Source organism: Rattus norvegicus, chromosome 6, assembly GCF_036323735.1.
Source record: "Rattus norvegicus strain BN/NHsdMcwi chromosome 6, GRCr8, whole genome shotgun sequence".
Lineage (NCBI taxonomy): Eukaryota > Metazoa > Chordata > Mammalia > Rodentia > Muridae > Rattus > Rattus norvegicus.
This window is the reverse complement of record NC_086024.1, coordinates 94,575,869-94,596,986: the sequence shown is the minus strand read 5'-3', so window position 1 is coordinate 94,596,986 and position 21,118 is coordinate 94,575,869. Positions and strand designations below refer to the sequence as shown.

Here is a 21,118-nt window from a genome sequence, read left to right as displayed (position 1 = left end):
AAACTTAAGCTAATCAAGAGAGTAAAGTTTATTGTACAGATAACAAGAGGCCCATGAGTATTTAGTAGAGAAACCAAATTAATGTCATGCCTAACAGGGGCTGGAACTACACAAGCCCCGAGACCCAGTGTGCCTACTTAGCTCTTCCAAGACCCATGCTCCTGGCTTTCTCCTACCCGTTTCCTCCAATCTTCTCCCTTTACTACTGTATGAGCCTTGTCTCGTGTCTGGTTATCTCAGGCTAGTTTCTAGGGAAACGGAAATGGGTATTTGGAATGGCTTCTACCCACCCCTCCTGGGAACTTCAGGTGGTCATAATTTACAACTTTGTGCAAATGTTTTAATAAGTTCCTACAGAGTTACATAACCATTTAAAGATATATGCAAATATGGAGAGTTTAAAGAGGGACATTGTCAAGTCTACCAAAACCTTTTGGTATCCTGCATAGATTCCTGTCATAGTTTGAATATGAAATACCCCACTTAAGCACATGTATTAAAACTGGAGGGTGGGCATTGTCAGTGATGCTTTGGGCATTTCAGAAGTTTGACCTACCTGGAGGAAGCAAGCCACGAGTAGGTCCTTGAGGGTATCTTGTCCTTGGTCCCTTCCTATCTCTTTTTGCTTCTTGTCGGCCATAATGTAAGTGCTCTTTTCTGCTACATTTTTTACCCAGGGTAGACCAAAGCCTCTGAAGCGGTGAGGTGAGAAAAAGACATAATTTCTCCCTGTTAAGTTGTTCTCAGGTATTCTTGTTCCAGCAACACAAAAGTAAAACAATTCCAATGCAAACTACTTGTCTCAGTTAACAATATTGATGGGCACTCTCCTAATCCAAGGTGCATAACACCCCTATTTTTCTCTGGTCTCTATGTCAGTAGTACTCGACCCTCATACTCCTGAAAGAGAAGAATTCAGAGGGGAAACAGTGGATCCAAATCTCAAAAGATTAATTGGAGCAGGCAAGGAAGCAAGAATACACTCTTTAGAAAAAGAAAAGGCCATGAGCTGAACTGAGCAACGATGACTCATCCTTGGCAGAGGGGAGACTTTCAGTCTCTTCTCCTTGTGCCTCTCCTTGGGTAAGCACTTCCAGGAAAGGGGGGTATGCTTTTTTCTTAGAAGCCCGTTTTACCCAGAATTCAGCCTGCTATAACTAGATGTGTAACATGCATAAATATGAATCTGGGCTTAAGTACCCCTATCATCGAGTATTCTGAGCACGGCTCCTAAGTGAAGAAGGCCCTGAAGCTGGTTTGAGCTCATCCAGAAACTGGGCACTAGCAGCTATTGTTCTAATTCCACTTTGGGGTCCTGTCTTAGTTAAGGTTTCTATTGGCAGAAGAGGCCATGACCATGGTGACTCTTAGAAAGGACAGCATTTCACTGCGGCTGGCTCACAGGTACGGAAGTTTAGTCCATTATCATCACGGTGGGAAGCATGACTGCACAGAGGTGGACATGGTGCTGAAGAACCACCCCCTCCTCCCCACACCCACAAATCTGAAGACAAATGGCTCTAAATGAGAACAGGGAGGGATACCAGAAAATACCTCCTTCCTTGTGTTTGTTCTTTAACTCAGAGAGAATACAGAATTAGCCACCAAGCATTACAGTTTAAGAAATACAAAAGCAATTGTAGTTTTCATTAGAAAACATTCATCTTTCCTTTAAGAGTGGAAAAGCTGCCAGTGCTCCTCCAATTTGCTCTCCTCATTGCTGAAGAACATCGTTCGGGCGAATGGTAAGTTTCATGGGATCGTATCCGGTATTTACACAAACGAGAACAGCTGCAGTCATTACCAGGGATGATGAAACTACAGGACCAGCAATCCCACACTCCAGGGCACGGTCAACCACCAGCTGGAACAGAAAACAATCTCCCAGCGGGCTGACATTCTACAATGTCACCAATCGCATTCAGATTTCTTAAATTCCCCTTTAAAGATAACCCGGGGTGGTGGGCTTTAAAGTACATCATGGTCAAGTAGTACAACACAAGAGGACATCTTCAAAGGCCTAACAAAAATAGAGAAATTAATTTTAAAAATGGTAAACTCTCGGAGAAGCTAAGTGGGATAGCAAAAGTTGAATATTTCAGGTTTTGTTATGTGGGGACCTGACAAAATCTGGACTCAGTATTTACTTGGTGAATGAAGAAAAGGAACTACAACCTTCCCTTTCTTGGGTTCTAATACTAGCCTCACCAGTACTGGATCGTGAAAGTCAGTTCATTAATCTGAAAAACGGGAATAACTGTTCTAATTACGGGGACTGACTCAAGTCATGATGTCTGGAAGAGTCAAAAGGCAGCCATTTGGAGAGCTCTCTAGGAGTGACTGATGTGCTAGTTCCTGACCAAACACACCCAACGCTAACTCATCTTAAGCTATTTCCTAATTGATCAACTGTTCCGTAAGTCTGCATCGTATTGAGGGTATTTGTACCTGACACTGAATCCTACCATTGGACAGTCCCTCAGACCACCCACCCTTTGCTGTGAACCAAGGGTAGCCTGTCTGCTAATGACTGGACCTCTTACACGGCATACCCTAGTTAATCCCCAGACCTCCTTCATGGTATACCGTGGTAGGCAAAGCCCAGACTCCAGAAGAATGACAGCTCCTTACTTTGCCAGCCAAGGTTTCCCTGACTTGCACAAGCGAATGCAAAATGCATGAAAGTATTGTAACATGCAAGGGTGGATGACCCTCTCCACCAATTTCTTAAGAATCAATCACTTAGCATGAGCAAAGTGTCTTTGGACTAATGTAGTCTTTGTATCCTGCACTAATATAGATAATGCCCCCAATCAAATCTGAAGAAACTCTTTGCCTGTAAACAGATTGCATATACCTTAGCAGCTCTGGTCTCAACTAATTAAAATATGGGTTAGAAATAAACCCTGTAGGATTTGTGACTAACATAGTTTTAAATAACAATGTGAATTCTTCCTCCCACACAACCAATGATCAACTACTGTAGTCATTGTGCTAAAAAATATATTTGCGAGATAATCCAATTTATTTGTACTATTTCTCCAAAAATCAAAGATTATAGAAAGTACTTCTTTTCCCTGGACAAAAAAAAGTGCTTTTAAATTATAAATGAAGCTATGAATAATCGTTATCTACTGGAAGTTGAAAATTTGGAAGATCCCACGGGACTTGAAAACCATTTTTGTCACTTGTTTTATGAATCACTCAGAAAATTAACTATGTGTGCCCCCAAGATAAATTACTTCCTTGGAATGTCACTGGATTCAAAGATTCTACCCATTGAGTAACAGGCTGATATATTGATTCAAAGATTCTATCGTCGTCCTCATTTAAGGGTTATGCAGGCAAGGGGCAGGATCCATTATCTCTAGCACGATTTGGGGAAAAGAGAAATCGGTTAGAATACAAGGGCTATCATTAGATTCCTTCATTACCTCACAGAAGCAAAAATAACACCCCGCCCCCTATTCTGGAATTTATGGTAGATGCTAAGGGCATGTGACATTGGATAATATCGTTTGGAATCAAACATTGGAATCTGCAATGCCATAGCAATTCGTTCACATAGCTAGTTTCCAAACAATAGCACTCAGAAACACACAAACTCTGCCTGCTTCAACTCAACTAATGTTCCTGGGGCCTCTCTAAAACCCAGCCAGATGCTGAGGGATGAGCTTCGAGAGGCTGGGAGGGTGAGAAGAACCTAGGTACCTTCACTCCAAGGCGTAGGGGCCTCCACACATTTAAAACATGTAGCGATGGTGGTACAGCTTTTGGAGGAATACTGAGCCTTTGCCTCGGAGTAGGGAAAAAGCTACCGGGGAGGGGGGGGAGCGCAAGAAGGGGGCACTGCAGCCATGACACACAACCATCTCCCCCAAACACGATGGATGCGGGCGCTCCAGCTGCTTCTGAGTGCTGGAGAAAAGCCCAAAAGCCCCCAGGAAGGCACGGGGGAGGTGCCAGCTTGATGCCAGCAGCGGAAGGAGAAGGGGTGGGTCGGCGCGCAGACTAGAGCTGGAAGGCAAGCCCCAAGCGCCGGCGACAGGCAACAGCAGCCCACTCACGATTGGGAGGGGTTCTCACGCCCCCTGCTCCCGGGTGACTGCACTCGAGCTCAGAAGGAAGCGTGTGGGGGGTGGGGGTGGAAAGGGATGAATCATCCCGCCCCACTTCTCCTTCTCGGCCCTTGCTCCAGCCCCCTCCCAAAATCCCGCGCCAGCTTCAGCAAGCCAAGCGGCTGCTCCAGCTCCGACTCACTGAGCCCCCTGCGGCCTGCAGAGAAGGGGAGACGGACAGGGCGGGAAGCCAATGAGAACGCAGCTCTCACGGCCGCCGTCCGATGAGCCTCGGCTCCCTGGCGGGGTGGGGCTAGCAGCGGGAAGGGGGCGGGCCCGGGCTGGCGCGCAGCGCGGACGCTCCACCGCTCACAGAGAGAGCGCGTCCTGGGGAGTCGGCGCCTAGGCGACGCGGAAAGGCGCCACCACCGCCGCCGCTGGCCAAGGTGCTGGACACCACAGGCCTATCGACTGCTTCGCCAGGTCAGGCCCCCTTTGCCGCAGCCTCTGCTGCCTCGCTTCCAGCCAGGTCCCCATGGAAGAGATGGAAGAAGAGTTAAAATGCCCCGTGTGTGGCTCCTTCTATCGGGAGCCCATCATCCTGCCCTGCTCTCACAATTTATGCCAGGCTTGCGCCCGCAACATCCTGGTGCAGACCCCGGAGTCCGAGTCCCCCCAGAGCCGCCGGGCCTCGGGCTCTGGGGTTTCTGACTATGACTATCTGGACCTGGACAAGATGAGCCTTTACAGCGAGGCGGACAGCGGCTATGGCTCCTACGGAGGTTTCGCCAGCGCCCCCACTACCCCGTGCCAGAAGTCGCCCAACGGCGTCCGTGTTTTCCCCCCTGCTATGCCGCCACCGCCCACCCACCTGTCACCGGCTTTGGCCCCTGTGCCCCGCAACTCCTGCATTACCTGCCCCCAGTGCCACCGCAGCCTCATTCTGGATGACCGGGGGCTCCGCGGCTTCCCCAAGAACCGCGTCCTGGAAGGGGTCATCGACCGCTACCAACAGAGCAAAGCCGCGGCCCTCAAGTGCCAGCTCTGTGAGAAGGCGCCCAAGGAAGCCACGGTCATGTGCGAACAGTGCGATGTCTTCTACTGCGACCCTTGCCGTCTACGCTGCCACCCACCGAGGGGTCCCCTAGCCAAACACCGTCTGGTGCCCCCGGCCCAGGGTCGCGTAAGCCGACGGCTGAGCCCGCGCAAGGTCTCCACCTGCACAGACCACGAGCTGGAGAACCACAGCATGTACTGTGTGCAATGCAAGATGCCGGTGTGCTACCAGTGCTTGGAGGAGGGCAAACACTCCAGCCACGAAGTCAAGGCTTTGGGGGCTATGTGGAAATTGCACAAGGTGAGTCCTATGCAACCCACCCCTGACTCCCCGCGTCCTGGGTCCTCCTGATTTGCAGCACTGGTTCCCTCTTAGGGTGACAGCGCATCCCAGTGGGGGCGCCGTGCAAGTGCCTTCGGCGTCTGCCTTGCGTTGTGGTGCATTGCAGGAGGCTCTGGGGACATTTGAGGCGACGCAGGGAAGTTGAATGTCTCCAGAGAGCTGTTGCAGGAATGCCTTAGCATGGGTCTCCCTCCCCAGGCATTCTGCCTGTGAGCTGGGTCAGGCCGCCCCCTCTTCAGTCTTCAGCCTATCTATGGTCACCGCCGCCGTAGGGCAAAGCCTATTTGGCTTGGCGGAAGCGCGCGGGTGGCAGAGGCCTCCGGGCATGCGCTGGTATGGGGTAGGCTGAGGGCCTAGGAGACTAGGGCAGGTGGGGGCGGTGGGGGCGGATAGACCTCAGGGGATTGTCTCCGACAGGGAGACAGAAGCCCTGATGCACAGCGGGGGGTGGTCCGTGGACAGAATACTGATGAGTCTGCACTGAGCTAGACCTGGCTCCAGCTGGAAGAGAATCAGGTCCGGGTTCCCAGAACTCCTGTGGTCCTAAGGCATCCTTAGGAGGAGGGGGACCTAAGGCTGGAGCAGAAGGAGTAGAGTTTTCTGAGCGGTAGCGAACTAAAACCGTCCTTTCCCCCAAACCCTTATTCCACCAGGGGTCAAACCTTTTCCCTTTCAGTAGCTGCACGTAAACTTTGAGACACCTGTTAGCAGAATTATCTTTTGGGTTGCTTTTGACATGCTGTCATGGAACTCCTCTACTCTGATGGCTTCTTGTGATTCTCAGACCATCCTTAGAACATTCTAGCAAAGCCTACTTGACATGTTCCTCTAGTCCCCTTCTGCTGATTAGCCCTGACTCTCTGCTTCTGTGTTTCTTGCTGTTCCTCAGTCAACACCTAAGCCTTTACATTTGGGTGTTTCTCTCCTGAAATTCTCTTCCCCAGTGCCTAGACAGAGCGACCCTCTCTTACCTCACTGACTGTGTTCAGATCTGAGTTAAGCCCAGATGGAGGCTGTGATGACCCCCTGCTTCAGACAACCCTTTGCTCCCTGTTTTGTTTTTCTCAGTAGTATGTATCACCATGGTAACGTGCCACATGTCAATTATGCTGGCCTTGTACTTATGTATTGCTCTTTCCCCCTAACACATACAAAACAGGAAGGTAAGCTTTGTGAGGAATGCGCTCTTTTTAATAACATGTCTGTGTTGCTTAGAAGGAAGGAGACCACTTTGCAGAGATGTGCTTTAAGTCCACTTTACTTTTCAAGTATTCCGTTTACTGGGGAGGGGTTGGGAGGTTCTGCCCAGTGTTGTCAAAGGAGAAATTGTCCTTATACCACAGGGTTGTCTGCCCAAGAATAAGGTAATGAAATGGTGTTGCAACCCTCAGCTGTGTCCCTGCTAGTTTGCCAGCATTCCTTGGACTCTAGAGACGCTAACTGAGAGATGCCCTCTCTGCAGTTAAGATTGGGACAGCCATTTTCATTGCCAGCATTTTCAGCAATCACTGGGGGACGTCCTCAGCTCTTTCCCCGTCTCCCAGGTGACAAGGGATTTATGGCATGTGCTACCATGCCCATCTCTCCAATTGTGCTTTTTAAAATAACATTTAATTTTGAAAATTGGAAAAAAATAGTTCTCAGGCATGTTTCTGTACAAAGTATCTAAGAAAATAGTCGCCCTGCCTGGACAAAGACCTTAGTGCTACATGCTAATTGGGATTGGTAGGAACCACAACATGTTCATGAAGAAAAGCCCATACTCTAGCCATAAAGACCAAAAGGAGCCTTCAAATCCCTGCCAAGCCCCGTGTACAGTTGAAATGTCAAGCTGTTTGTGAAGCCTGATAATGGATATTGTGGATAGAGATTAGAGTTGAAAATTTTATATCTGCTTTAAAAAAAAACATGAGAAATGGAATAAAATGGCTAGAAGACCACGTCTGGATTTTGGCACATTTTGCCACAAAAATAAATCAGTTTCAATATGTCCAGTCAATATCAGAGTGACCAAATGGCCTGGGAAAGCTGGGTGGAGAATGACAGAGTTAGAACAGCACTTAGCATTATCCCTTAATTTCAGTTTTTGTAACAAAATAACATGGTGCAGCTGTGTTGTCCCAGCTAGACTCCGTCCTAGGACTTCTGTCTCTGAAAATGCTCCTGGGCCAGAATGGCTATGACCTTCAAGACACAGGAGAGCAGAAAACTATACCTCCTTCTCTCAGAGTCTGGGCATTCAGTTGTGAATGGTTTCATTCATATTCTGTGATAGTAACCATTTCTACTTTTAAAGAAAATCCCGCGAATAAATATCCATGAGGCAGAGGTCATTAGCTTGCACATGCAAGGCAAAATTGTTTTCAAGTAGCTTTAATAGTGGTTAAAATTTATCATCAGTTTACCAAATTAATTTTTAGATACTTATGACTTTCAAAAATCCATAAAAATACATGAAATAATAATCCAAACCAAATATCTGGTAGCAGTCTTTATACTATATTAACACATATGCTATTCCTTTTTTCCAAGTCAGGCAGATTGAAAACCTTGTAACACAAAAGGGGTTTGCAGACATTTGGAACTACTATCATACTCACTTTGTAAATTTTTGTTGTTTGGTTTGGTTTTTGAGACGTGGTTTCTCTATATAAACGGCCTGGTTGTCCTGGACCTTACTTTGTAGATGAGGCTTGCCTTAAACTTACAGAAATCTGCTTGCCTCTGCCTCTTGAGTGCTGGGATTAAGGGAGTGCACCACCACTGCCAGGCATCACTTTGTAATTTTTAGCACTTCTCAAGAGTCACCATAGTCCTAAACTCTTGATGGTTTACCAATCACTGGATCAGTAAATGTTTCATAAAGCCTTCTTCCATGTTTGTGCTACCAAGCAAATGCTTTCCTTCCCTTTTTACCCTAAACATGTGCTATTCGTCCTGATCTGATCTAGAATGGTCTTTCAAATGACTTTGCTTTTAAATTAATTAACTTTGGTGTTTTGAGATTGAGACTTATGTAGCCCAGGCTATGTTGCCAAAGATGACTTTGAACTCCTGATTCTCCTACTCCAACCTCCAACCAAGTTCCCTCTGTTTTAAAATTAAGATTTACAATGTAATCATTTTAAAATAAGCTGTCGGGCTGGGGATTTAGCTCAGTGGTAGAGCGCTTGCCTAGGAAGCGCAAGGCCCTGGGTTCGGTCCCCAGCTCCGAAAAAAAAAAAGAAAAAAAAATAAAATAAGCTGTCAGTTGGTTATACTTTTACTTCTAAACTATGCTGGAAAAAAGTCTGCTTAGCTGTAGCAGTTGTATGTAAAATGATAGCTCTTTAGATGATGTCTCTAAAGTAATGTTCTGTTAGCTATATGTTACAGTGTATTACAATGTATGTTCTTGTGGTCACTGGGCTTAGTAGCTTACATTTGTGCCTTTCCCCTTTCTAGTACTTTACTTGAAGTCTATGAAGAACATTGTGTGTGTGATATAAACATTCTTACAGGTCTTAGGACACTGTTCCTGAGGAGAGAATTGTCCTTCTTGAATTGAGGCACAAAGAACTTTGTATCCCCTTTCATGACTTGTGACCATTACCTGGTTACCTGCATTCTGTTTTTTTCTACTTCTACTTCTATCATGGATATTTTGGTTTGGGCAGTAGATAAGCTTATAAGATATATTCAAAACCAAAACTGTAAAGTTTAATGTGAAATCCCACAGTTTCTGTTTCAAGTGTCCATTCTAACAGTAGAGAAGTTCTTTAAGTTTTAATGACTTTGGGGGTCTGGTTGATTTTGGTATGTACGTACGTATGTATGTATGTATGTATGTATGTATGTATTATTATTATTATTATTATTTTGAGACAGGGTTTCACTGTGTAGCTCTGACTGTCTTAGAACTCACTATGTAGACCAAGCTGTCCTGGAACACCAGAGATCATCCTCTCTCTCCCTCCCAGGTGCTAGGGTGAAAGGTGTGAACCACCATGTGAGACGCTTTCTCTCTCTCTCTCTCTCTCTCTCTCTCTCTCTCTCTCTCTCTCTCTCTCTCTGTGTGTGTGTGTGTGTGTGTGTGTGTGTGTGTGTGTGTGTGTTGTGTTGTATTTTTTTCTTTACTTACAAGTCTGTGGCAATAAAGTTTAGAAAATTTTAAGAATGAACCACAGTGAAGAAGCTAGAGGACAGGAGCTTCAGGCTCCACAACTAACAGGCTACTTACTCTCAGGACTAAGCAAGACTTGCCTCTCTCTGACACCCACAAGGATGCAAAGAACTTCAATGATACTTTCAAAAGTATTTGAAAATATGTGGTAAATGTTTATGTTATTAATTTTGACTTGTGTAAAGTAAGAGCTAACTGCCCTATTATCTGTTGTTTGGTAGTTAGAAATGATGTGCACATGCAATTCTGTCTATCAGCCCATTTCTCACCTATGTAGGTGTCATTTGTGTGACACTGCGGGCTTTCAATTTACCTCTTCTCTGAAATACTTGAAATGTTTCAGATTTTGGGGGTTTTGAAATATTTGCTAAGTATAGTAACATATCTTAGGACAGGACCCACATTTAAACCTGAAAGTTGCTCGTTTCATGTGCATTTTATTTAAATAGCCCGTGGGTCATTTTATCCAGATTTTTGAATTACCAGCACTGCACTAGAGACTCATCTGAGGTAGCCAGGAATTTGTCATTTCTGGTGTCATGCACAACTCAAAACCAGTTTGGCTTTTGAGGCATATTCAGATTTTAGATTTACAAATTTGAGATACTCAGCCTGTAACCTGGGCATCCAGGGAAGGAAAAGAGCCATTCATGTGAAACTAAGACATGAAATAGCACAATTGTTGCGGATAATATCATTTTAAGATCAATTTTTTCAGAGACTTCTGGTTATAACAAACAGGAGCCAGCTTAGGTGATGTAGGAAGATTTCATAGAAAGTACGACAAAATCTCCCTTGTGGCGGAGATGAACCTGGCAAGCCAGAGTTCACTGTGCTGGTCAGCATGGACCAAGCGATGCTGTGCTAACAATCTCCAAACCTCCTTAACTCGTCAGTGTCACATTTTTCTCCTTAGCTCTTTGTGATGTTTTGCCTGCCACTTTCAAGCTGAGAAATCACAAGTTACAAATGTGTATGATTTTTAAAACACTGGGCCATTTGCACTGAGGATTCTAATTGTTTTTGATTCCAGATATGGTCTCTGGAACAGTCTATTTACAAGGCTGCGTTCTGACGCTGTAAACAAATACCAAGACAGTGTTGGTTTGGCAAAGCAAAATTGACATTAAATCTACCTGTTCCTGTTAGTTGATTTCTCTGACTTTTTCATTGTGAAGTTGTTAGCAAACAACTCCAAGGGAAGCTGTATTTAAAAGAATGCTAAATATCCATGTGTCCTGATGCTGCTTTCTTAAAGGACCATCTCCTGCACATACTGGATCAGTAATCAAATTTCTGCCAGTTATAAACATTGTTTTCAAAGGCAACAAGCCTCTTGTTGTGCATAATGTTATGCATAATAAAAATCCAGAATGTTTGTTATTTTATTTGTGTATGTATGCACATCCACCCAAGTGTGTTGCATACAAGCATGTTAATGTCCCATAGAGGCCAGAATAGTGTGCTAGATCCCCTGGAGCAGGAGTTAGAGGCAGCTGTAAGCCATCAAATATAGAGCTGGGAATTGAGCCCTAGATCTGTGCTGAAGCAGCAGGTGCTCCCACCTCTTGAGTCACCTCTCCAGCCCCACTGACCTGCACTCAAGGTCAGAATTTCTTACACTATATTCTCAGTAACTTTCCATAGGTAAGTGTTTGGAACTCTCCATTCTGAACACTCCTGACAGTTCCCATTGTATTTTGCCATATCATAATTCCATATGGTGACCTTCTTTAGCCCACACTTTTACTCTCTGTGGTTTCAATTATTGAAGTCAAACAGAGTTCAAAAGTATCCAATGGAAATTTCCAAACGTAAACAATTTCTGAGTTTTAAGTTGCTTGCCATTCTGGGTGGCGTGATGAACTCTCGTACCATTCTGGTCTGTCCCACTCAGGACGTGGTTCACCTTTCTCCAAAGTATTCACCGCACAGCCTCGGTTGGCGGGTTGGCCCATTATCAGGTGCACTGCGGCAGGATGGCAGTACTTGGGTTTAAGTAGCTCCACATTATGTCCCAGAGCCCACATCATCCACCTCAGTGTAGAACCTCATCTAGGTATAGCACACGCCATCGCAAGAACCACAAATACAATATATTTTGAGAGAGAAAGAAACCCTATACATATCACGTTCATTATATATTGTTATAACTACCATCTTCTACAACTGTCATTAATCTCCTTCTAATTTAGAAACTAAATTTTACCTCAGGTGTACATGTGCATAAAAACACATTGTGTATGTGGGGCTTGGCATGATACAGAGCTTGGGACATCTACTGAGAGTCTTGGTCTATATCCCTCAGAATAGGATAGGAAGAGAAGAGGGAATAGCATGTGTCAGCCACAAACCTGCAAGACCAGCATTTTTAAACTTACTCAATTTTTGGAAACATTTTCTTTTGAGCAGCTGAAATGTTTAGGAAACATTGTTACGAGTGATTAGCCGAAAACTTGGTTAAAGGTAATAGTAATTGTTCAGGCTTTTGTCCATTTGGTTGGTTTTGTTTTGTTAGTTTGTCTATGCAGAATAGAATACCCCAAGCCCCCTTTGTACATCTTATGTTCTTAAGTAAATGTTGAGTTAAATTTGTTACCATTTAAATACCAAGAGTCAGAGGTAAAGAACTACCCAATTTTGTAATGTTTATATATAAGGATCTGGGTGCACACTGTCTTCTTTACTATTGTAAATACTGTAATTCTTTAAAATGATCACAGGCATCAGAAGTCTAAGGCCATATAATGAAAATTAACACATCTTCTCTGACTGATGTTAGGCTTTATGTACTTAATGCCAAGAGTAAGTTTAACTGAGTTTCTCATTAAACTGTATTAAGTATAAATATTATTTTGAAAATGCTTTTGACTTGAAAAGGGGCAGTATTGAAAAGGGAGAGGGCTACAGAGATGACTCCGTGGTTAAGAGTGTGTATACTGCTCCTCCAGAGAACCTAACTTCAATTCTCAGCACTTAGACCCAGAAGCTCACAGTTGCCTGGCGCTAGGGCAGTGGTTCTCAGCCTGTGGGTCTCAAACCCCACAGAGGTCACATATCAAATATTCGGTGTATCAGATATTTACATAATCTGATTGCATAATTCATATAGCATCACAATTATAGTTATGAAGTAGTAACAAAATAATTTTATTTATTATCACAATCATAAACCATGAGGAATTGTATTAAAGGGTCACAACATTAGGAAGGTTTGAGAACCACTGCTCTAGGGGAGTCTGATGCTGTCTTTTGACCTCCAAGGGTATCTACACTCACACGCACGCATGCACGCGAGCACACGTACGTACACACACACACACACACTCTCTCTCTCTCTCTCTCTCTCTCTCTCTCTCTCTCTCTCTCTCTCTCTCTTATCACAGCTGCTCAAGCCAACTTGTAGTTGCTGTCAGGTGGTCTTCCTTTTCTTCTGCAGTTGCCTCAGGGACATGAGCACAGTATTTTTGTTTGGCCCATCTTTCACCCTTCTGGATGAAATTGAAACACATTGGCCTAGTCACAGTCTGGTGAGCCACTTAAGTTTCCTCCTCCCCACCCCATCTGACCTTCTAACCTTCCAGCTATCTTCCTACCCATTGGGTTTATTTTCCCCCACTTCTTAGGCAAGACTTTGACATCCCCAACTAAATACATCTTGAATGAACTGGCTCTTGCCCCCTGCCCGTGCTGTCACCCAGAACAGGATGCTTCACCATCCCTGCAAAGGTATCCCTGCACCTTCAGTCTCTACAACTCCAGACGGCTCTAACTGCAGAACTCTAAAAACAAACAGTAAGAAAATAGAGATAGAGAATTCTCTTAATTTTGCTATGATTTTTAAGCTAAAAAGGTAAGAAAATTCTTCAGTGTTTTTGGTCTTGAAAAATCTCCCCCTTTCTTCTTAATGACTTTAGAAACATCATGGCTTTACCTCCTGGGTGTTTGAAGCAGACACGCTATGTCCATGTCCTTGGCTTTGCTGCTCTGATCCCGTGGTCTCTCCAGCCCTCCCTTCAGTTCGTGCTTCTCCCCAGCATTCCCAGATCAGCGTTCTAAAGACAAACATCCTCCATTAAGTAACTGTTATGTGAGTGGCTTACACTGGATTCCTTTTTCTGATTTTATCCTTGTCCCCACCCATATTTTGTACTTAGTGAATGTTAGGTAAAGATTTACTTAATGAAGGAAAAAAATTGGCGAGAGGAAGATTAACTACTACTAGCACAATCCCAGCATTTTAAGTTTATAGATTAGCCTGCCAGTGATCATCAAAATTTAAAACTTGTATTTAACACTCTGTTCAAATGTTCTGAATATTTATGATACACAAGTCAGTGAGCCAAATACCATTTGCAATTTGGTATTTTGGGTGTTTTGTTTTTTAGCTTTTATAATCTACCTAACTTCCTATTAAGAGAATGCAGGGATGTTATAAAATCACACCAAGTGAACCTAGGTCATCTGATCACACAGCCCTCGCACTGATGGCTGTTTAGCTATACCTTCCGATAAGCAGGTATAGTGCCCTCTAAAGCACAACGCTATGGTCTCCTAAATCCGGTGCCTTAATGAGCAGCTGGGGTCCTTTATTTCTCAAGTATAAATGTTGTTGAGGGATTAAAAGTCATTTTTCTCCTAAGTTTCCCTGTGACAAAATCCGTTACACGAGGAAAAAACATGACAAGGGAAAAGGAGAGATGGATTTGTTGAGCATCCTGCAAGCTACAGCCAAGATTAGGTCCTGAGGGGTCCAGCCTGCCTCCCTGCCAGAGCTGGGTGACCTGTTAGCTTGGCCACAGTCCGTTCAGGAGTCCATTCAGCGACATTTCAGAATGTGCTGGAAATTCTGTCCTGCTCCAAGTCTTTCACTTTTAACGAAAAATTTTTTAATGAAACTCAAATGTCAACTTTTGATACTAGATACTCTAATCCAAGAGTACTAATTAGATATTTGCATTCTCGTGAATGTAGTGGGAAAATATTTTCCAAGTCTTTTTTTCTTTTCAGAGATTAAACCATCATGCTTCTATAAGAACAGAAAACTTTGTAGGTACACGACAGACACTGCAATATACAACTTATGAGAACCACAAATCTGAGGCATCTCAGGGTAGTTTGCCGGACTTGACCACTCACACGGTGCCAAACTTGAATGTTCTACAGGGAAGTCACGCCTTACAAACACCTCAGATCCATTATGTGCATCTAATCATCCTGTGTTCAGAGCCTCTTACTGCTCCCCAACTTTCCATGACCACCCCATTCAGTGCCACATGATGAAGGAGCCATGGGTAGTCCCGCTCGTGAACAGTCATGGTTCAGGGACACATTAAAGCTCCGTCAAATAAAACCATGATTCATAAACTTCCTGCCGTGGTCTGAGGCCATCTTCCAAAGTCCGAGTATAGACGTTTATTCCTCAGTTGCAGCACAGATGAGAGGTGGGAGCTTTCGGGCCTAGTCAGGTCAGAGGGCTCTGCTTCCAGAAGGGATTGATGGCATTGTGAAAGAATGCTGGACCAGTTCCTGAGAGTGTGGAGTCCTGCCGAGAGGAGGAGTCTGGCTTCTCTCTCACTTTCTGTCACCCAAGACACACATTCTGTGTCATGCTACTGCAGGTGGCCCTCAACAGATGCAGTTCTGATCTTCCAAAACTGTGAGCCAAATCAATTTCTGTTCCTCCTGAATTACCCTGTCTGAGGTATTTTGTACAGCAGCTTGTGAGCTGCCATGTATATCACTACAAGACATCATCTGTCCTCTGAACAAAGCATCCAGCAGAAATGGGCATAGGTGGTTACCTAAAACAGGTCGCCATGGCAGGCTCTGACTGCAGACTGAGTAAAACCCTGGCAGGTCAAATAATACAGGCTAAAGAGCAGGCTCGGGTGCAAAGCTGACCAGGACTCCATAACACACTCTATCCTAATCTTCCTTTCCGGATGGTCTGTGATTTCTTTCCACCACAGCAAATGACCAACAGCTGACTGTACCACACACCCACATCATCCATTGCTTACCGGTATTTATGCCATTGCCAGGACAGAATGAGTCACCACGCCTATAAAGCCACGTACATAGCTTATGCCCAACCATCCTCCCTCTCACACCTGTGAAATGTTAGCCCAGGAGCCTTCATCACATAAAGTCAGATGTAAAATTAGACTTCCATCCAACCTAATAAGTCTTCTGTGGCAGAGACAAATCCCCGGGGCTTCTAGCAAGCAGCTGCTATAGGTTTTATTGATCATCAATCATCTAGCCAAGCTGTAGCAAGGAAATACCATAAAGAGCTTTCAGCATGTTATCAGTGGGGAGGAAGTATTGTGTTTACAAGCTGCTGGTGTATCTGGCCATTTTCTGCCACTATGGAAGTCAGCCTATATTGGCTGGGGCTAAAACATGGAATGGTGTTTAAATAAAGTGTTCCCCACTTTCCAGTTTGAGGAACAAGAAAGATAGAATGTTGAAACGTGCATGAACACAGAACTTCAGGTTGGCTTTAACAAGCTCTTTATTTAAAGGCACCATATTTGACCATTCTCTGTAGACCCAAGATGGACATGTACTAGTATGTGTACCTAAAATAGATCATGATTATTTGAACTTGCTTCTGGGAATGGAACCAATGGCTTCTCACATGCTTAGCCCATGTTCTACTATTGAGCTATGTCCTCAGCGTCTTTCATATTTTATTTTGAGACAAGAGTATCACTAAGTTGCCCAGGTTGACCATGAACTTGTGATCCCTCAGCCTCAGTCTCTCAAGTACCTTGGATTATTCATTTAACTGTATTTCAAATGATCAAGATTTCAGATTTTATGGTTGAGCTCATGTCTAGCTATCAATCCAGGATTTGCACTGACTTCAGTATCTGCAGTCCCCTGGAACCTTCATCTGAATGGACTACGGTCACCTCACACTTAGCATGCCAAGAGCAAATCTCCTCATCTCTGTCCCACCGGTTACCATGGATTGCCTCTTTTTGCTCTGAATAGGGTCTGAAGGATGCAATTCTACAGTAGAGTCAAATTGAAACAAGAGAATGGGGGACAGAGTGAGGCCTTATCCCAAAGCCTGGCAAAATTACCATATGAAAAAAGCAAGTTGGTGAAAAGGAGGGCTGAGCCCTCTGTCCAAATCCTTGTGTGTGCCAACTAAAACTATTTGGAACCACTGGCCCAGGCAGAGAGGCACCCAGTGTCCAAGAGTTGCCTATGGCTGTTTTAATACTAAGACGCACGCCTCTATGTGGATGCTAAGGCAGATGACCCATGAAATTGTGTGCAGAACTGAAAGCAGATGGGCGTGTGTAGAAAAGCCTGCTGCACTAAGCTAAGACTGTTTTATGCTATAAAAGTTCCCATGTGTCCCACTCCCATCTGAACCGCCGGACGCCTCTGATAGGTCTGTCCCCTCACTTGGAAGTGGATTCTTTAATAAACGCTCTCATGTTGCTTGTACTATCTGCATGCCATGTGTCACTGTCCAAGTCTTAGTTCTGGGGTACAAGAACTTGGTAATCCCTCAATAGGCTTCCACCAACCACCCAGATCTGCTAGTATCTTAATGAGTAATCTTGATTTCAAGACTGAAGATACCAGATTAGGTGCTTCAAACCTGCACATACTTCAGAACGGCAGCATTAGAGAACTAAGCAGCAACTCACTTGGTAGAGGGAAGTGTCAAGTTTTAGCATCATCAAATAAGGAAATGAGGTTGAGACAGCCCTGGACAAAGCTTTAGTAACTCTGACCTCTTCCACCCAAGCACACGGTGCTCTAGGAGCTGATGCAAGGACTTCCTCCACAGTCATGAGTGGACTTCTCTTCATTTTGTAGCACACACAGGTACTTTGCCCTTTCTTGTGATAATCTATAGCTGATAATCTATTGTGTTAGATATATCATGCTTGTTTGTGCATGCACACATGGTGAGCATGGTTACTCCCAAGTCTCATCAATTCTACTTAGGGCTGCTTAGATCTCTCTGCACAGGTTTTGGTGTGGATATATTCCCAATTATCTCAAGTGTGGAGTAACAGACATATTTGCATTTAGTACCTATAACCATGCCTAGCCTAGAACTCATAAGGCCTCTAATATCCCAAATGATAAGATCTCCTTTGCCCACATCTGAGTCTGTACTAGTGAGGTGAGTCCAGGTGGGCCCCATACAGCTCCTAGAAGCTGGGCCCCGGAAAGACCAAATGCGAAACTCTCATATGCTACCTACACTCCCTGGCCTCTGATCCACAGGGATAAAAGTAAACTGAAAGCTCTGTAAAAAAATTCCTGAACAGCAAGATTCAGGGGCTGTAGGTGTAAGCCCGTGGCCACAGAGAATGTAGCACTCCCAGAGAACACGCAAGCTCCACACTCTTCTTGCCTCGTCTATTCCTTGCATTCGGCTGTTCCTGAGTTCCTAGTCCTATGAGAAAACTGCAAGCACAGAGTCTCCTGAGGCTCCTGAGTCACCATAGAGAACCACTGTACCTGAAAGGGAGTTTTCCCAAAATTCCAACCAAATCAGGCAGACATCTAGGAAAAGTCAGGACCTGGGGCCTGGGGCCTGGGGCCTGTGACTGACATTTGAAGTGGGGGCAGGCTATGGGTCTGACATGGCAGCTCAGGTCAAAACCTACTGACGTTGAAAAATCAGAAGACACCAGAAATGAGTATCTGGGAGTGGAATTACTGAGTCATTTTGGAGTTTGATATTTGACACTTTGAGACTGTCAACCTGTTTTCCAAAGATGTTGCCCCGTCTGGTCTTCCCATCAGCAGTGAGTGCCCTCCAGGTTCTACCCAGATAATGTGCTATTATCTATGTTGATTACAGATATTCTAGAGGGTGTGAAGTGGTGTCTCTTTTCGGTTGTGACTTGCACATCCCCAATGACTAGTGATGTTGTTGGGGAATCTTTTCATACACTTTTGCTTGTGTCTTCCTCCTTTTCCTACTTTCCTCATTTTTAGAAAGACGCCTATTCAAATCTTTTGCCCACTTTTGATCTGATTATTTAGGCTTTATTTTTAATTATGAGAGTTCATTATGAGTCTGGCACTTGCTTATCATCTAAACAGAAGGGGCAGAGCTGTGAGCCTTTTGCCTCTCTGAAACACAGGAGTAGAGCAGACACAGCTGAGAGTGGGGAGATTTGTAGACTTACTTGTCAGGGCCCAGGGCAAGTCCCTCATCCCATAAATCCCAAAGGGCTGATTCTGAGGTAGAGCTTTGGTGAGCTTTTCCCAGCCTGGCTCTGACAGAAAGCATAGAATATCTCAGAGCAGAAGGCACTTCCCTCAGTACCACACTTTCCTCCTCCTCCTCCTCCTCCTCCTCCTCCTCCTCCTTCTCCTCCTCCTCCTCTCCCTCCTCCTCCTCTCCCTCCTCCTCCTCTCCCTCTTCTTCCTCCTCCTCTCCCTCTTCCTCCTCTCCCTCTTCCTCCTCTTCCTCTTCCTCCTCCTCCTCCGACCATCTCTCCCTACTCTCCTGTGGTCCTTGTGAATCTCCTGGTTTCTACCAACCTGTCTGCAGACTGGCTTGCTTCCAACCTACTCCCCTTCCGTCACACTCACTGTGGCTGTGGGTTTGCAGTGCTGGGACTAAAGCAGGCATGTTAGGCAAGTGCTGTAGCCCTGAGCTGTACCCTGAGCTGACTTCTTAGTCATCTCCAAGGCTTACTCTCATTGGCATGTCTGTGGCTCAGCCAGCTGCTAATCCTTACCCAGGAGCTTCTGGGGAGCCTCTCCACATGGCTTGTATCCTCTGCCCTCACTTAGCCACTGGCTTGCTCAGCCCTGGCTTCATTCCCACAGAAGGTCCAAGTGACAAGAGCTCCTCAAATCATATCTGTGTCATAGCCTCAGGTCTGGCACTGATCCCAGCAGTATATTATTGTAATGTACTTGGCCAACAACATGTAATGATAAAATAAGATTACAACATACACATCAGGCCTATTTAAAGTGTGCTTGCTTACATCTTAGCCCGAAAGGTGTCATAAAGCAGTTTAACTAAATGCAACACAGAATCTACTGACATGTAGCCACTACTGATATGACATAGGGTGGAATTGTTGTTGTTGTTGGTGGTGGTGGTGGTGGTGGTGGTCCTAGGGTTTAAACCCAGGGGCTCATGCCTTCTAAGACAGCACTCTAACCACTGACCTTCATCCCTATTCTTTTTTTTTAAAAAAAATTGGAGACAGATCTTTGCTGAGCTGTTCTGACTAACCACTAACTCCCACTCTCCTTCCTGCCTCAGCCTCCTGAGTAGCTGGGAGTCTCGGTGTGTGTTACACCATCTGCCTTAGAGCAGACATTAAATAGAACCTGGGCAGTCTGCTTACATTGAGGACCAGAAGTAAAAAATAACTTATAAATTTCATCTGCAAGTGGGAAATCGAATTAGTCAATAGAACATTATTATCTAAATTAAAGGCTGGATGAAGACTGGCCAATTAATTATTCTCTCTGAGTATGGCCAAAGAGTTCAATTATATTTTCATTCCATTAAGTCATGATTTTGAAACAATATCATTAACATAGTTTTAAATTCTCTTTATTCTGAGTCATGACCTCTTTATAGAGTCCAGGCTGGTCTCAAACTCACACAGTCCTCTGTGTGTAGCACATGTGCTGGTGTTATCGCCTGCACTACCAGTCTCAGATTTATTTACTTATTTAATTGGCATGCTATAGCTCAGGAGGGCTGATTACTAAGTTCTATAAATCTCAGTAAGTACAAAAGGTACAGTGTAAAATAGCCATTGAAGGCTTTTATTCTATTTTCCAGATATGCTTTACCTTATATGTTTAAGGCTCACAGTGTGATGTTCTGAGACACCTGTAGATAATTCTGTAGCTAGTGAGTGAATCAGGTGACACACTTGTCGTCTCACACTGTCCCTTGTCTATTCTGAGAACCCTTAGCAAAGGTCCTGTAGAATACCGTCTTCCTTACTGTCCTTCTTAGGTTGTATGTTATGCATTAGATCCTGAGACTCCCTTATTCTCTGAATCTATTGTACTTTATCATTTGACCCACACATTCTAATTCCCTTACCTGCTGACTCTGTTTCTGTATACATGAGGTTTGAATTCCACGTGTAAGTGAGACTGTCAATATATTTCTTTTTGTGTCTGATTTATCTCACTTAGAATAATGTCTCCAGATCCATCCATATTGTGGCAAGCAGAAGAAGTTCCTTTCAAGGCTGAGTAAGTGTGTGTGTGTGTGTGTGTGTGTGTGTGTGTGTGTGTGTGTGTACATTTTCTTTATCTCCTCATCCTCTAGTGGATGAACTTAGCTCATTTCCATACCTCGTGATTCATATTGTGAATGTGAATCCCAGAATATTTATTGAAGAAATCATTGTATCTGAAGAGATAGATCAACAGATCCTGTGTCAGAAATCAGTTGTCTTTGATGTTTGCTTAGAACTCATGATTTCCCTATGAGGTTGAACCACGTTGATCAGTGGGGTGCTA

At 44.5% G+C, this 21,118-nt stretch overlaps 1 protein-coding gene and 1 long non-coding RNA gene across 17 annotated transcripts in view; one reads left to right on the top strand and one right to left on the bottom strand.

The window, feature by feature from the left end:
* Positions 1-4,350, bottom strand: part of LOC102549102 (uncharacterized) — a 33,740-nt gene extending 29,390 nt beyond the window's left edge. For 2 of the 5 annotated variants that reach the window (XR_010052260.1, XR_001838452.3), the window contains exon 1: positions 557-4,252. This is a non-coding gene — a long non-coding RNA (uncharacterized LOC102549102). Of the gene's footprint in view, positions 1-556 lie in introns of all 5 variants that reach the window. The other 3 variants (XR_010052259.1, XR_354880.5, XR_001838451.3) reach the window with 3 other exon arrangements.
* Positions 4,351-4,389: 39 nt separating this feature from the next.
* Positions 4,390-21,118, top strand: part of Trim9 (tripartite motif-containing 9) — a 99,809-nt gene continuing 83,080 nt past the window's right edge. For 7 of the 12 annotated variants that reach the window (XM_039111706.2, XM_039111705.2, XM_017593999.3 and 4 more), the window contains exon 1: positions 4,390-5,415. In XM_039111706.2, coding sequence (XP_038967634.1) covers positions 4,594-5,415 — 822 coding nt within the window. In that variant the 5' untranslated portion in view covers positions 4,390-4,593. 12 annotated transcript variants of the gene reach the window in all.